This window comes from Chanodichthys erythropterus, chromosome 24 (genome assembly GCF_024489055.1).
Source record: "Chanodichthys erythropterus isolate Z2021 chromosome 24, ASM2448905v1, whole genome shotgun sequence".
Taxonomy (NCBI): domain Eukaryota; kingdom Metazoa; phylum Chordata; class Actinopteri; order Cypriniformes; family Xenocyprididae; genus Chanodichthys; species Chanodichthys erythropterus.
Window position 1 is genome coordinate 20,589,875 of NC_090244.1, and position 17,356 is coordinate 20,607,230.

At 37.5% G+C, this 17,356-nt stretch overlaps 1 protein-coding gene across 2 annotated transcripts in view; it reads right to left on the reverse strand.

Moving 5' to 3' along the window:
• Window positions 1–5,875: 5,875 nt before the first annotated feature.
• Window positions 5,876–17,356, reverse strand: part of duox (dual oxidase) — a 35,145-nt gene continuing 23,664 nt past the window's right edge. For both annotated transcript variants that reach the window (XM_067379549.1, XM_067379548.1), the window contains 5 exons: window positions 17,060–17,292; window positions 6,971–7,129; window positions 6,723–6,878; window positions 6,441–6,569; window positions 5,876–6,246 (listed from right to left, as the gene is read on the reverse strand). In XM_067379549.1, coding sequence (XP_067235650.1) covers window positions 6,124–6,246; window positions 6,441–6,569; window positions 6,723–6,878; window positions 6,971–7,129; window positions 17,060–17,292 — 800 coding nt within the window. In that variant the 3' untranslated portion in view covers window positions 5,876–6,123. The remainder of the gene's footprint in view (window positions 6,247–6,440; window positions 6,570–6,722; window positions 6,879–6,970; window positions 7,130–17,059; window positions 17,293–17,356) is intronic.

Consider the following 17,356-nt stretch of genomic DNA (forward strand, 5'->3'; position numbering starts at 1 on the left):
TCAAGGTGCTTTTTATGGAAATGAGTCACTTTGTGATAACACAATGAAACATATGTGACCTGATCCAGCAAAATGAGTCACAGTGACCCAAATTTCAAGATTTTGGTATCAATGGAAAGATGAGACGATAAGCTCAAAGGTCAAAGTCATACCTTGAATGGTTTTAAAGTTATACCCATTTTAATTATGGTCGTCTGCCATCTTTTTCCAATTGAAAACCTGAGAAAATCGCTTTTAAAGTTTTTTGCCCGTTTTTTTGTTGATATCTTTCAAAATCCATTGCATTTAAAGGGATAAACTATTTATTTTATAGCTTAATTTGACCAAAGACATATATATATATATATATATATATATATATATATATATATATATATATATATATATATATATATATATATAAATGCTGTTAAACCAGGCTGAAGCTCAAATTATTTTAAAGTATTTATTTGAATTAACCCTTTAAGACCTGAAGGCTTTTTTAGAGTCCTTTTTTTTTTTTTTTTTTCTGAGCGACACACACAAAAGTAAAGACTCATAACTCCAAAACTCTAGCAAGGAGAGTCAAAAGGTTGGAATCATTTGATAGAAAACATTTTAAAATTTAAAAAAATTCTTTTTTGCTGAGAAACAGCTGATAAAAGACAAAAAAATATATATAATTTTTAAAAAATAATTTTTCTTTTTTTATTTAACATGGAATAACTCAGGAACACAATAAGATCGCTAAAAAATTCTTTTTTGGTGATGCTCTCCTATATGTGAGCTGCATCTGGTTCAAATTTCGTGGTGATAGTGTAAAGAATAGTTTGAAAAATTGTTGTTCATTTTTTTCCGCAGCCAGGTGGCGCCAACGGGCGGTAAACTCCGGCACTTCTCAGCACTCGTTAGAAGTTTTTCAAAATGGTTAGATGCATTTAAAAGATGAGATTCTAAGCTTTAAAATGATATCTATTATGTGTTATTCCACGTTGGAAAACGAACATGGATGGGCCCGGGAACATTGGATACACACTGCATCCCGGAGAGATGAGAGACATGTTTTTAGCCAAGTATGTTAACTCATTCCGTGAGTAATATCTTGTGATCAACGCAATATATTATATAATGTGGACATCATTTTTGGTCAGGCTGTCATACAAATAAATTATGAACACATGCATAAACAAGAGAGATCCAATAAAATATTATGCTGTAGTCAATGTATGCTTTTTCCTGTGAGCTTTTCTGCTTAGTGAAATAAAACCTTTAGCTGTAGTTTGCCTTTTTTTTTTTTTTTTGCCAAATAATTTTGTCAGATGAATACCTTAACCATGTTTCAACTATATTGTTTATTTTTTAAATAAAATACTAAATAAAATCATAATAAAATAAAATACAATAAAGCCACAACACAACGGAATAAAGCCACAACACAACGGAATCGAGCCACAACACAATGGAATGGTCGGGAGCATTTCCATTGTGTTGTGGCTTGATTTTGTTGTGTTGTGGCTTGATTTTGTTGTGTTGTGGCTTGATTTTGTTGTGTTGTGGCTTTATTCTGTCGTGTTGTGGCTTGATTCCGTTGTGTTGTGGCTTTATTCTGTCGTGTTGTGACTCGATTCCGTTGTGTTGTGGCTTGATTTTGTTGTGTTGTGGCTTGATTCTGTCGTGTTGTGGCTTGATTCCGTTGTGTTGTGGCTTTATTCCATTGTGTTGTGGCTTTATTCCATTGTGTTGTGGCTTTATTCCGTTGTGTTGTGGCTTTATTCCGTTGTGTTGTGGCTCGATTCCGTTGGGTTGTGGCTTTATTCTGTCGTGTTGTGGCTCGATTCCGTTGTGTTGTGGCTTGATTTTGTTGTGTTGTGGCTCAATTTTGTTGTGTTGTGGCTTGATTTCATTGTGTTGTGGCTTTATTCCGTTGTGTTGTGGCTCGATTCCGTTGTGTTGTGGCTTTATTCTGTCGTGTTGTGGTTCGATTCCGTTGTGTTGTGAATTGATTTTGTTGTGTTGTGGCTCGATTTTGTTGTGTTGTGGCTTGATTTCATTGTGTTGTGGCTTTATTCCGTTGTGTTGTGGCTCGATTCCGTTGGGTTGTGGCTTTATTCCGTTGGGTTGTGGCTCGATATTGTGTTGTGAACTTGTTTGCTTTTTTAATTTCGATGTGTTGTGCACTACTGGGCCACCGTACCTATTGCCAACAAAACCACCTGCGGTTCCGACTCATGACCGGGATCAGTATTGCTGTGACCGCTCCATCTTTCAGTTTGATCTGTAATCAGAGCTTTGAGGGGAGATTGAAGATATATAACTAACTATTAATTTTCGATTTCTGTGTTATTTCACACCGACAAAATTAGCTGTTTAGCAGTAAACTGTCCTACAGGATCTGATGGATCACAGCGCTTTTTTCCGTAACGTTAAATGTGGGCTTTATAAGCTAATTAATAAATGTTATTAGCTTTTAAGATAAGATAACACGCCTAACGTTAGCCATGACAGAAAAGGGTGATCGTTATCTGGCAGTTAGCCTACAAATTATTTTTATGGGTATAAAAAAAAATTAGCAGGACAAAATTAACGATAACCTACTCTAATTAATTATAGCGCACTGTCTACAGCAATCGATCTCCTGTAACATTTAATTTAAAATGGCAGGACATTTTAGTTTTTGACATTTTAGAGTTGTTTCTAGTGGCATATTAATGAGTTTATCTACCGAATTTGCTGTTTCAAAAATGTTGCTTTAGAAACAGAATGTTATTTTACAGGTAGAATTTTAAATTGTGTATAATTTATATATTTAAAATACATCAATTGCGATATGTTGTTTTGACCTAGTCATCACAAGTAATTTATTTGAAAACAAACAATGTACATTACTAAACATTCAAATAAATGTAAATTCCTCTTTGCCAGATGTTAATAACCCAAATGAAAAAGGAAGGAGGAAAAGAAAAATATAATAATCAATAGATAATAAAATAAATAATTGATCTGATCTTGATGACGCAGACGTCTGGGAGGAAATTTGATACCGCGACTCCGCCTCCGGGCTCCACTGACGATTCCTTCTGCGCAGGCCCAGGCGTTTTTGCGTAACATGTCAGCACCCATAGTCGAATGTTTTACGTTCAGTTCATTACAATGGAAGGAAGTGGCATCGCGTCGTCCATTTTTTTTACAGTCTATGGACACAAAACCAGGTCACCTTAACCGCAACATACGCTCACTTTCCCCCTCCTGCCTATCCTCTTTGGTCTTTGGCCCTCTAATCAGTTCTCATCACTAGATACTAACAGTGCTACTGATGCTCTTTTCTCCACTCTAATCTTGTTTAGACAACTTTCATCCAGGTCAGCCCACGCCTCCCCCTCCACCCCCTGGCTATCTGATGTTCTCCGCAAGCACTCAGGGCGGCAGATATGAAGTTGTGCAAATCGAAAGATCCTTTGTTTGTATCAATCACTCCTCTCTTCCTTCTCTGCAAAATGACCAATTCTTCTGACTTTCGCATGCACGTTTTTCAAAACTTTTTCCTCTCTTCTTATCTGGCTTTTGACACAGTTAACCACCAGATCCTCCTGCCAGCCCTCAGGACGAAGGGCATCTCAGGAACAGCACTCCAGAGGTACAGTTCTTACCTCTCAGGTAGGTTCTTCAGGGTGTCATGTAGGGGTGACAACATCTTGCTACTGGGGTACCTCAGGGCTCCGTGCTTGGACCACTACTCTTCTCCATATACATATCACTAAATCTGTCATTCAGAAACATGTTTTTTCCTATCACTGCTATGCTGATGACACACAACTCTACCTCTCATTCCAGACAGATGATCCAAGGGTAGCTGCTCACATCTCAGTATGCCTGACAGACATTTCCCGCTGGATGACCTTCAGGTCAACCTTGAGAATATAGAACTGTTTTTGTTCTCAGCCAACCCTACACTTCAACAAAACTTCTTCATTCAGTTAGGTTCTTCAACCATAACTCCATCCTGGAACCTTAGAGTTGATGATCGATGATCAGTTAAACTTCACAGACCACATTGCTTGACCTGCAGATTTGACTTGACTGGATTATTTTAATGCTCTTTTGGCAGGCCTTCCAGCATGTACTATAACCTCTGCAACTGATCCAGAATGCTGCAGCAAGAGTAGTGTTTAATGAGCCGAAGAGCGCGCATGTTGCTGCTCGCATCAAATTCAAGGCACTGATGTTTGTCTGCAGAACAACCACCCCTCTGGCTCTGGACACCTACACCTAAACTCTCTACTTTCGGCTTATGTGCCCCCCAGAAGCTTGCATTCTGCAAGTGAACGGCGCCTTGTGGTCAACTGGCACCTATTTTTTGCTTCTATTGTTCTCCTATTTGTAAGTCATGTTTGATAAAAGAGTCTGCTAAATGATTAAATGTAAATACTAAAGTAATTCTTTTGAAATCAATAAAAAGTGATATCCCTCAACACCACCTGTTTTCATGGGAAAACTATTAGAAGATTATTAATCTAACATATATCAGTTTATTTTAATAATATTTCCTAATAAAAATCATATTCAGAATTCTTTATAAATGATATGATGGCAGATAATTAATGTGGTGTGTAGATTTCTTCATTATAAATGCATACCTTATATGAATGCATGTAAAACATAATAGACAGACCACTTGCCTCTGATACTTTAGATAAAGAAAGATGGGGCAAATAATTGTGCCCAATGTGTTTTGGAGAAAAACATTTATTTCATAATGTGATCATGCTGTGAGGGTGTTTTTCAGCTGCAGGGACAGGACGACTGGTTGCAATCGAGGGAAAGATGAATGCGGCCAAGTACAGGGATATCCTGGATGAAAACCTTCTCCAGAGTGCTCAGGACCTCAGACTGGGCCGAAGGTTTACCTTCCAACAAGACAATGACCCTAATCACACAGCTAAAATAACGAAGGAGTGGCTTCACAACAACTCCGTGACTGTTCTTGAATGGCCCAGCCAGAGCCCTGACTTAAACCCAATTGAGCATCTCTAGAGAGACCTAAAAATGGCTGTCCACCAACGTTTACCATCCAACCTGACAGAACTGGAGAGGATCTGCAAGGAGGAATGGCAGAGGATCCCCAAATCCAGGTGTGAAAAACTTGTTGCATCTTTCCCAAAAAGACTCATGGCTGTATTAGATCAAAATGGTGCTTCTACTAAATACTGAACAAAGGGTCTGAATACTTAGGACCATGTGATATTTCAGTTTTTCTTTTTTAATAAATCTGCCAAAATGTCAACAATTCTGTGTTTTTCTGTCAATATGGGGTGCTGTGTGTACATTAATGAGGAAAAAAAACTTAAATGATTTTAGCAAATGGCTGCAATATAACAAAGAGTGAAAAATTTAAGGGGGTCTGAATACTTTCCGTACCCACTGTATAATATCAAAAGGATAAACAATGCATTTTTTTACAGCCATCTTTGAACATATTTACCAAGGGGCAAATAATTCTAACCAGTACTGTATAATAATATAATATAATATAATATAATATAATATAATATAATATAATATAATATAATATAATATAATATAATATAATAATATATAAATCACTCACATACATGTATGCACATATTATAGTTGTGCCCATAGACATTGCATTTAATAAATGAACATTTTCCATGTATATAACCATTATATCAGTGACAGTGATTTTAAACTGTGCATCAGGGGATTATGATGAGACTCAAATGAAAACTACAATACAGTCAAAAATGTAATAACACTTCATTTATTGATCATCCATCATAGAATGTATATCATCAATACTTTTGCATTCAGGCAGAGAAAATGAAAAATGCTTTAAAAATGATTAATTTAGCATAACTCCAAAAGATCTTTCCTTTGGCAGTAATAAGTTTCTTTGAATAAATGCACCCCTAATATGTTTGTTACTAAAACTGATCGCATAACAGATTTGCTGACTGCTTTATAGATAACATATTTGACCTCAACACGTTTTTTTAACCAACTAGAAATGGCTACTCGGGCTGTTTTAAATGGAATAATTTAGTACAGCCCTTATAAAGTGAATTAATATTGATTATTACATGATTCACTGTCATTTATTCCTTTCATCATTCACAAAAAGACAATCTAGAAGTTTTCATAGTGGTGAAGAAAATGTGTCTGGTCACGTTTGTTCATTTGCTGGCAGGCCTTCTCCACATTCTTAGTCAGACCGGGAGGACCACAGCTGAACACGCCAATCTTCTCCACCTTCAAGCAAGAGTAGAAAGAACAGCTCATAAATTGCGTATGTGAGGTTGATATGACTGTCACATTGATTTAATTCAATGACTTATTAACTTAAAAATAAAAATGACTTCCTTAACAAAAATCACAGATATTTACTGGAATAGTAAAAGTTTAATGGTGAATCTGCAATGGAGGCAAACGAACTGGCTTCTGACCTCTGGATGAACTTCCTGTAGCGAGCTGAGAAATGCCGTAAAGGGTGGGCGACCGAAGTGTGTGACGGACCGCAGGCCGGTGAACAGGCTCCTGTTCCACACCTTCTGAAAGTGGCGCTCACAGACATACTTAGAAAGAGAAAGTGATGTAACATACCATGAGTTCAGAGCTGATAAGCTGCTCTTAATTATGTCACAGTACTTCTGTGGAACTTACAATAACCATATAAACCAATTGTGTTTTGTCATAAACTCATTCTCATATAAACATATTGGGTTTACCAGCATGGTGGTGCGGAGATCGAATTTCTCGGCCAACTGTGTGATGTAGATGTGCACTGACACCAGCTCCTGGCCGTCCATGTCCTCCACCTCTCTGATGATGTCAGACACCCACTCGAACTGACGCTGAGTGCGCGTCACCCAGATAAAATACACCTGGAGCCAGAGGACATGTGTCTTTAAAAACTTCAATCAAGGGACATTAAAACATGTTTTTTTTTTTTTTTTATAAAAAATGGGAACTGTACCTTTTTGCAGTGAAATTTGAACTTGACTGAAGATTTGAAGACCAAGTCTTTTAAGATGGAAGCGAATGGTGTGACTCCAATCCCAGCACCCACCAGCACTGACACCTCATAGTCTGTCCACTCCTGATGACCCTCCCCAAACGGCCCGTCCAGATACAGCTGTGTTTGAATTATTATTGAATGAAAATAATATAATAAATAACAAAAAATGCTAAATATTATATATATATATATATATATATATATATATATATATATATATATATATATATATATATATATATACACATTAATGTTTATATGTTTGTGTATAAAATTCATCGCATATTTATTATATAATATGATATAATTAGTGCTGTCAATCGATTAATCATGATTAATCGCATGTACATACACACATCTCTCATATATATATATATATATATATATATACACACACAAATTTTGTTCGGTGCAATTAATCTCGATTAATCTATTATATAAATATAATATGTAATTAGTGCTGTCAAATTAACAAAACGAAGGAAAAGACAGGGTCGTAACAGTGTGCATATATGATATATATTTATGTGTGTGTATATATATATATATATATATATATATATATTACTTGCATCTAACATAAAAGTTTGCAAATATATAAAATGTGTATATACACACCCAAATATATTTTTACAAACTTTTATTTTAGATGCGATTAATCATGATTATTCGATTTGACAGCACTAAATACAATAATATAAATATATAATATAATATATAGCTTTCAATCGATTAATCGCATACATATGTGTGTGTGTGTATATATATATATATATATATATATATATATATACACACACACACACACACACAAATAGGATTTGCATATATATTTGCAAACTTTAACATAAAAGTTTGCAAATATATAAAATGTGTATATACACACCCAAATATGTTTTTACAAACTTTTATTTTAGATGCGATTAATCATGATTAATCAATTTGACAGCACTAAATATAATATAAGTGCTGTCAATCGATTACTTGCATCTAAGATAAAAGTATATACACACACACAAATATATATTTACAAACTTTTGTTAGATGCGATTAATCATGATTAATCGACTTGACAGCTGTCAAACAATTAATCACACACACACACACACACACACACACACACATATATATATATATATATATATATATACACACACATAAATATATATCATATATACACACTGTTACGACCCTGTCTTTTCCTTCGTTTTGTTAATTTTGTAATAAACCACATGGCAATTCAAAGAACTCATTTGTGTGTGTGATCCTCTTTATGTTACGGTCAAGAACGAGCTGGCCATGACATAAATTGGGTGGCTCGTCCGTGATCCTTTGGAGTGGGAAATGTTGGTGAGTATTTAACTATTTTTGTGAATGCTCACCTTTTTGAATGAGAACTCTGGTTAGGAAGAGTGTATCCAGCTGGGTTGTGCATACAATCCTTCCGATGGAACACTGGTTGTTGTTTTGTTTATTATTTTGCCTTTTTTATTTTTGAGGATTATCCTGGGTGGAGATATAAATCTCTGTTGGGGGTACGCTTTCGGACTTTCAGTTTGACTGATCGTCACTGAGTTTAGCGTTTAATGCCGCCCCGAGCCCGGTACATCCTCGAAGACTAGATAGTGATTAGTTAGTGATTATTTTCAGGTAGGAGCTGGAGTTTCTCAGTTCATGGAGGTGAACCTATTCAGCAAAATCTATGAAATAATAATTTGTTTTTTAGTGCGCTCTCTTCTTTCCCGTGAACCTGCAACGTGTTTTCGACTTGTGGTAAGTCTTTGAAGTTTTGTGAATGAGTGCGTTACGTAACGGAATGACGTAAATGAAGCAGTGGCTTATGGGAGTTGTAGTAATCACGAGTGTTCCACGTGCGTGAACTGTTTGTTTGTATTGTCACATAGGCAGAGCCGGCCCGTTATATAGGCAGTATAGGCAAATGCTAAGGGCGCAATCTCGCTAGGGGCGCCAAAGAGGCTGGATGCGTGGACAGGGGAGGATCTACCGGGGTTATCACAAAACTATCACAGAATAAAATAAGCAGTGTTTCAAGTACTGCTTTTCAGGAGCGGCACTTCAATATGATGACTAAATAAATTGCGTAACGCAAAGTAATGGCAAGAAAGCACGTCTTTCAGTAAACTGTGCATGATGGTTGCACGCAGCGCGCCTAGTGTGATTCATTAACAAATGACTCTTATGAACCGATTCATTGAGAGTCAAAAACACAGCGCAGCCAAGTTAACTTACGATTTTTTTTCCATATTTGTACGTGAATCGGAAATTACTGCTTCCCGGCTAACTCGGAAGTCCTGTGAGAAATGTAGTCCCATCTGAATATGTCTGAGATTAATTTTCGTAATTTTTTGGCGAGCTGATTCAGCGACCGCCCGCTCCACTTTCATCATGGATAAAGGTAGCCTATTTTTGCCATCCGACGAACCAATAACATGAAATCAATACGGAGATCCCGATGATCCGATCACAGAAACTAATAGCAGAGATGGGGTAAGAATCTAAACGTATTTTATTTTTTCTCGATTGCTAACACATTATAAGTGATTCAGTTGGTCCAGTTTCCCAAACCATTCGTTAATTTATCAAAACAAAGAGACATTTCTCAAAACATTTAACAATGAAAATATTAGGTATTAAAACTGATGACACACACCAGTCAAAATCTGACAGAGAGCTGAAAGAATAATTTACAGGGGTTTTAAACTTAAAACAGTACCATGTAGGCTACTTTAGATGAGGGAAATTTCACGTTGTGATTGTCAACTTTCTTTGTAACCATTTGTTATGTATGTACTGTATTTTTTGCAGCGCTGAGAAATGATTGCCTAGGGATATAGTCTTGTGTCAGAAGACCAATACACTACTGTATACTGTAATGAAATTTAGCCAAATGTGCAGAGGATGCTGAATTTACTTTTACTGCAATTGACAGTTTACTGTAATTTGGTGCATACCAAGTTCATACTTATTTTTCTCATGCTTTTCATCTACTGCAAGATCAATTTATAATAGTAAAATGAAAAAGAGGTATTTTTGTTACAGTGTTATATGAATTGATCTCACTAGTGTTCACTGGGCAGTGCAGTAGTCTGTGTATTTGTTATGTTTTGTGTGTCATCTGATGCCAAAGTTTGATTTTGGCAGACAAGAATAAGTTTTTGACTAGAACATTTTATTTTGACCTGGACATTTGAAGTTTGTGCAAGTTGGTGTATAGTTTTGATATTGTATTTTGCTGTGAGAAAATGTTGAATTGTTTCATGAATTGTACATTAGCAATCAAGAAAAACAATAGAGACTGAAAAGTTTGAAGGACAAATTTAGGTTGGCTTGTCATAAACCCAACTTCAAGTCTTGTTTAAAAAATGTATGAACTTTGGTCAGTTAGTCCAGAATATATGTTCTGGATGATTGCTAAAGTGTTGCTAGGAGATTCTGGGTGGTTGCTAGGCTCTTATGATCCTGTGTTTGACGTTCACAAGAATGTGAGATTAGTTCCTCCGTTTTCTGAAAAGGAAATAGAGAAATATTTCTATCACTTTGAACGAGTTGCTTTGTCTTTGAAATGGCCAAGGAAGTTTTGGACTTTAATGTTACAGTGTGTTTTCACAGGTAAAGCTCGGGAGGTTTATTCAGCTCTCAGTCTGGAACAGAGTGGTGAGTATGATATAGTGAAAACTGCCGTGTTATATGCATATGAACTTGTGCCTGAGGCATATCGACAAAAATTTAGGAATTTTAACAAAAATGATGAATGCACTTTTGTTGAATTTGCAAGAGAGAGAGAGAGACATTATTTGATCGATGGTGTACTTCAATGAAAATCCCCACTAAAGAGCAGTTAAGAGAATTGGTGCTCTTAGAGAAGTTTAAACACTGTGTTCCTCATGCTGTAGCTACATATCTTACCGAGCATAAGGTGGGTAAACTTTCAGAACCCGCTATTATGGCTGATGAGTTTGTGTTAACCCATCGTGGGTCGTTTGGTTCAGTTAGTTTTAAGAACGACACGGGTTAAGTTTTGTACTCAAGCCAAGACAAAGTCTGTTTCAAAGGGGCCAAATATTAAAGCGACAGTAGTTGAGAAGTCAAAGCCTGTATTTTCAAAAGACATGATTTGCTTTTATTGTAAAAAACCTGGCCATAAGATCTCTGATTGTCTTGTTCTTAAGAAAAAAGAAAGACTCTCAAAACCTATTTCTTTGGTTGCTACATCCCCATTCATAAATGATACTTTTGAGGAAAGAGAGAGCCCTTTGTCTCATTGTGGTAAACCTGCTGTGCAGAGTATTACTGGCTCTGTTGATTATACACCTTTCATCACTGAAGGAACTGTTTCTTTATCTGGTTCAAAGAAAACTGTGTCTGTGTGCATTCTTAGAGATACAGGAGCTGCGCAGTCATTTCTTCTGGAAGAAATTTTGCCTTTGACTTTTGAAACATCTACTGGAACTCATGTGTTGGTACGGGGTTTTGAGATGGGGTTTGTTAAAGTGCCTTTGCATCGAATCCATCTTTCCTCTGCCATAGTATCTGGTGATGTTTTAGTTGGTGTCCGTGCTGCACTTCCAGTTCCTGGGATTACATTTATTCTGGGAAATGATCTGGCTGAGGGGAATGTTTGGGGTGAGAGTAATGTGGCAGCTTCACCCATAGTAGTATCTGTACCCAGAAAAACTGATGTTGAAATCCATAAAGAATTTTCTGATTTGTTCCCAGCTTGTGCAGTCACTCGATCGATGGTTAACCGTCCATCTGAAAATCAGGATGACGAGGTTTTATTGAACGACACCTTCTTTTCTACTGTTAATACAGGTGAATCTGATATCTCTAAATGTTCTGAACAGAGTGACTTGAAAGTTTGCTTTTTGCCATCTTCTGATCAGGAAGAGTCTACAGAACTGCAAAACGAATCTGATACATCTGAGGTCATATCCACTTCTGAAAGCATTGGTACTGAACTTTCTAATGTTGATTGTTCTTTGACTTCTCTTTTACAGATCTCTCGAGAGGAGCTAATTAGAGCACAACAGACTGATGATACACTTAAGTTTTTATTCTTTGCAGCAAGGTCCAATAAGTGGTCTGACCTTCCTTCATTGTATTTCTTTGAAGACGGCCTTCTTTGTAGGAAGGGGACCATGCATAAGGATATGGTGGAACCAAAAATTCAGATTGTAGTTCCTCTGCCATTTAGAGAACCTGTTTTGAAATTGGCTCATGAAGGACTCGCTGGCCATACTGGAGTCCGGAAAACTTATAGTCATATTATGCAGCAGTTTTATTGGCCTAAAGTAAAACGAGATGTGGCCAAATATATACGATCTTGTCACACATGTCAGATTACCGGTAAACCCAATCAAATGGTGCCAGTTGCTCCGCTACAGCCTATTCCTGTGGTTTCAAACCCTTTTGAACATCTAGTTATTGACTGTGTCGGTCCTCTCCCATGGTCTAGGGCTGGTCACCATTATCTTTTTACCATCATGTGCCAGACTACCCGCTATCCTGCAGCTTACCCATTGAGATCTATCACCACTAAATCTATTTTGAAAGCCCTCACTAACTTCATGTCTATCTGGATATTCCCAAGATTATCCAATCAGATCAAGGTTCAAATTTCATGTCGAAGCAGTTCTCAAAAGCTTTGCGTTGTGTTTCCAGTGCCTACCATCCACAAAGTCAGGGGATTCTTGAAAGTTTTCATCAAACTTTAAAGTCTCCCTTGAGGTCATATTGTGTGGAACTCGATGCAGACTGGGAAGAGGGTCTGCCATGGATGTTATTGGCTATACGTGAAGTAATCCAAAAAAGTTTGGGTTTTAGTCCAAATGAATTGGTGTTTGGTCATCCAGTACGAGGACCTACTGCAGTCTTAGCTGATGAATGGCTTACTACTAAGCCTCCAGAAAGTATTGCAGACTATGTTAGTGGCTTTCGTTGTAGACCTTATGAGGCACGGGCGATGGCTCAAAAGAAATTGGGTAAGTCTCAAACAAAAATGCAACGACTTTTTGATAGGAAGGCTAAGTTTAGGAGTTTTCAGGTAGGTGATCAGGTATTGGCTCTATTATCTCTTCCTACAAATCCATTTCAAGCCAAGTTTACTGGACCTTACGGTGTAGCTAAGCGCCTTTCGGATAATAACTATCTGTTGAATACTCCTGATCGTAGGAGAAAAGTGCAGGTTTGTCACATTAATTTGTTAAAGTCCTATGTTGCTCCGGTAAGTTCTGCTTCTGTTGGCATTGTAACATGTGATCCATCTAATTTAGGTCAGTCTGTGGTTCCTTCTCTCTCTTGTAGTAGGAGTGGTGAGTCTTCCAAGGATATTGATGAGGACGGGAATCTTCTTTCTCAAGAAAAAGTAGACGGACGACTTCACAACTCTCAGATTCTTGTTAATTTGTCTTGTCATCTGTCTTATTTGGCTGAGAAAGAGAGAAATGACATCATTGATTTGGTAATGTCCTTTCCTTCACTCTTCCTTGACGTTCCTGGTTGTACATCTGTCATTGAACATGACATTGATGTTGGAACTTCTTCTCCTGTTAAGCAAAATGCTTATAGGGTTAATCCAGTAAAACGAGAATTGTTACAACGAGAAGTGAACTATTTACTCACTCACAAATTGGCCGAACCCAGTTTTAGTTCGTGGAGCTCTCCTTGCGTGCTAGTGAATAAACCAGATGGCTCATATCGGTTTTGCACCGATTATCGGAAACTTAATTCCTTAACCAAACCTGACTGTTTCCCATTACCTCGTGTTGACGACTGTGTGGATCATGTTGGCTCTGCCCAATATGTAAGTAAATTGATTTCCTGAAGGGGTATTGGCAGGTGCCTCTAACTGCCAGAGCGAAGGAGTTATCTGCATTTGTTACCCCTGATGCTTTCCTGCAGTATACGGTTATGCCTTTTGGGGTCCGCAACACCCCAGCTACTTTCCAACGTTTGGTAAATCGTATACTGTATGGAATGTCTGGATGCGAGGCATATCTTGACGATGTCGTCTTGTATAGTTCCTCCTGGTCTGAACATCTTAACCAAATAAAAGACTTATTTTTACGTCTAACTGAGGCTAATGAATAAAAGCGACTGTTACTTATTTGGGTAAAATAGTTGGAAACGGTTGTGTATCTTCAATCGGTGCTAAAGTCGAAGCCATATGTAGTTTTCCTATCCCTACCAATCGTCGCGAATTGCGTAGATTTCTCGGAAAGATAGGTTACTATCGGAGTTTCTGCCAGAATTTTGCCAGCGTGGTTTCGCCTTTGACTGATCTATTGAGTCCGAAAGTTGTCTTTCAGTGGTCTGAGACATGCCAACAAGCTTTTGAAAATTGTAAGGCTTTATTGGCCAATGCCCCCATTTTGAAAGCTCCAAACTTCGAGAAGTCTTTCCGACTTCCAATTGATGCCAGCGCTTGTGGTGCAGGCGCTGTTCTCTTGCAAGAGGATTCAAACGGAGTTGAACATCCTATTAGTTATTATTCTAAGAAATTCACTCATCATCAACAGGTCTACTCAACTATTGAAAAGGAAGCCCTTGCCCTTGTGTTGGCTATACAACATTTCGAAATATATTTGGGTTCAATTGCTGCCCCAATTATTGTTTATACAGATCATAATCCTCTGGTTTTTTTAAATCGCATGTTGAATCGAAACCAAAGACTTATGCGGTGGAGTTTAATTTTACAGCCTTTCCACCTGGAAATTCAGCATGTGCCGGGGAAGGATAACATAATCGCCGACGCTCTTTCTAGAACATAATTCCATGATGTCTCTGCGTTTTTTCTCTTTCTTCTTTTTGCGTCTCTAGGGCCCAGAGGTGCTGGAAGATGAGGTGGAGTGAGAAGCGCTTCAGGAATGGATGGACCATATTTTTTAAATTTTTTTGTATTTTTCCACATTTTGCTTTTGTGTTTTCTTCCTCTTTCTCTTTGATTCTTTGCAGAATCTTTTTGAGGAGGGAGGTGTTACGACCCTGTCTTTTCCTTCGTCACCTGGTGGTGGCAGTGTGGCGTTTGGATGTGACGTAAATTTCCAATTGGATAATTCATGGGCGGAGAGTATAAATAGCCGGCTGATCTACTCAACAGTACTTCCTCTGGTAGAACGGGTTTCTCCAGAGAAGTCGTTTGCTCCAACCTGCTTTCATTTTTGTTCTTCCCAACCTTTCCTACCCACTGGATTCTTATTTTTTTTTTGGTTTATTTATTCCCCTAGACATTGTGCTATTTTGTTTGGAACAGATAATTTTGTAATAAACCAATTCAAAGAACTCATTTGTGTGTGTGATTCTCTTTGTTACGGTCAAGAACGAGCTGGCCGTGACAACACACACACAAAAATATTTTAATGACAATTAATCGATTTGACAGCACTAAATATATACACTGTGTGCAGAATTATTAGGCAACATAACATTTTACCAATTCCAATCCACATCAATCTTAATAACTACTATTAATATTGTTTTTAATCATTTATAAGTGATATATAATTGTTCATGAAGGCTGGAAATGAAAAATGCCCTATATTCAGGTGTGCAGAATTATTAGGCAGGGTTTCTTTTACAGATAAAATGAGCCAAAAAAGAGATTTAAAAATTAAAAAAAAAATTATTAAATACTCATGAGAAGGACGCAATACTAATGTAATACTAGAAATTGCAAAGTTAAAGCATGACCATTGGACAGTGAAATGCTCATTGGGTCAGCGGGGTCATACAAAAACAGCTGGAGAAGAAAAGACACGTTAACTGCAAAATAATTAAGAATTAAGGTGAAGAATTAAGTGTGAAACCATCAGGAACCCTTTAGTCTCCAGCGCCACCATTTCCCAGTACTGAAACCTACCTGGAGTCTTCAGAAGTGTGAGGTGTCAGGATCTCAGAGACTTAGGTTAGGTGAAGAATCCTAAAAAGCGACCTGCTCTTAATAAGAATCACAAGCTGAAGTGTTATAAAATACATGAAGACTGGGTTTTTATAGGCCTTATAGACAGATAGCTTGAGAGTGACTCCTGAAGGACCAGCACCACATCCTCTTGTACCACTGTTTGAAGAATTTATCTTCCAGAATCTGGCAGTAAGGTGTGGGAGTTCACTTTTAGTCCATCTCTTATCCTGAAATGTCCATCTTGCAGAGATGGACTAAATGATCTTCCAAAACTTACTGCCAGATTCTGGAAGATAAATTCTTCAAACAGTGGTACAAGAGGATGTGGTGCTGGTCCTTCAGGAGTCACTCTCAAGCTGTCTGTCTATAAGGCCTATAAAAACCCAGTCTTCATGTACTTTATAACACTTCAGCTTGTGATTCTTATTAAGAGCAGGTCGCTTTTTAGGATTCTTCACCTAACCTAAGTCTCTGAGATCCTGACACCTCACACTTCTGAAGACTCCAGGTAGGTTTCAGTACTGGGAAATGGTGGCGCTGGAGACTAAAGGGTTCCTGATGGTTTCACACTTAATTCTTCACCTTAATTCTTAATTATTTTGCAGTTAACGTGTCTTTTCTTCTCCAGCTGTTTTTGTATGACCCCGCTGACCCAATGAGCATTTCACTGTCCAATGGTCATGCTTTAACTTTGCATTTTCTAGTATTACATTAGTATTGCGTCCTTCTCATGAGTATTTAATAATTTTTGACTTTTCAGTCTGAGTTAAATCTCTTTTTTGGCTCATTTTATCTGTAAAAGAAAACCTGCCTAATTATTCTGCACACCTGAATATAGGGCATTTTTCATTTCCAGCCTTCATGAACAATTATATATCACTTATAAATGATTAAAAACAATATTAATAGTAGTTATTAAGATTGATGTGGATTGGAATTGGTAAAATGTGCTTGTAAAAAAAAATATGATCAGAAAATCAACTTGCCTAATAATTCTGCACACAGTGTATATATATATATATATATCTACCTGATCTGACCCTTAAAAATCATTTTTATTGGCATAACCTGATGCATTCAGGTTTATCCACATCTATACAATCTAATTACAAACTTTACATCCTTGCCTTTGGATATCCTCCAAGCTCCTGGACATTCTCAGGGGTGTAGGCCTCTCTGAGTTTGCTGGTCCAGGGTCCCACTGCACGGATATGAAGGCTGAGGGTCTCCTCGTGTGGTGCGGAGGTTAGGGTGAAGGGGTGGTACTCATCCGTGCCCAATGCCAGGCATGCGATACGTACCCACTGTCCTGAGCGGTAGACAAAACCTTGTGGACGCTTAAACTCCAGGTATGTTACATCTGCCAATTCAAAGAAATTGAGAAGCTAGTTTGTTATCATTGCTACCTCAGAACAACTTGTGAT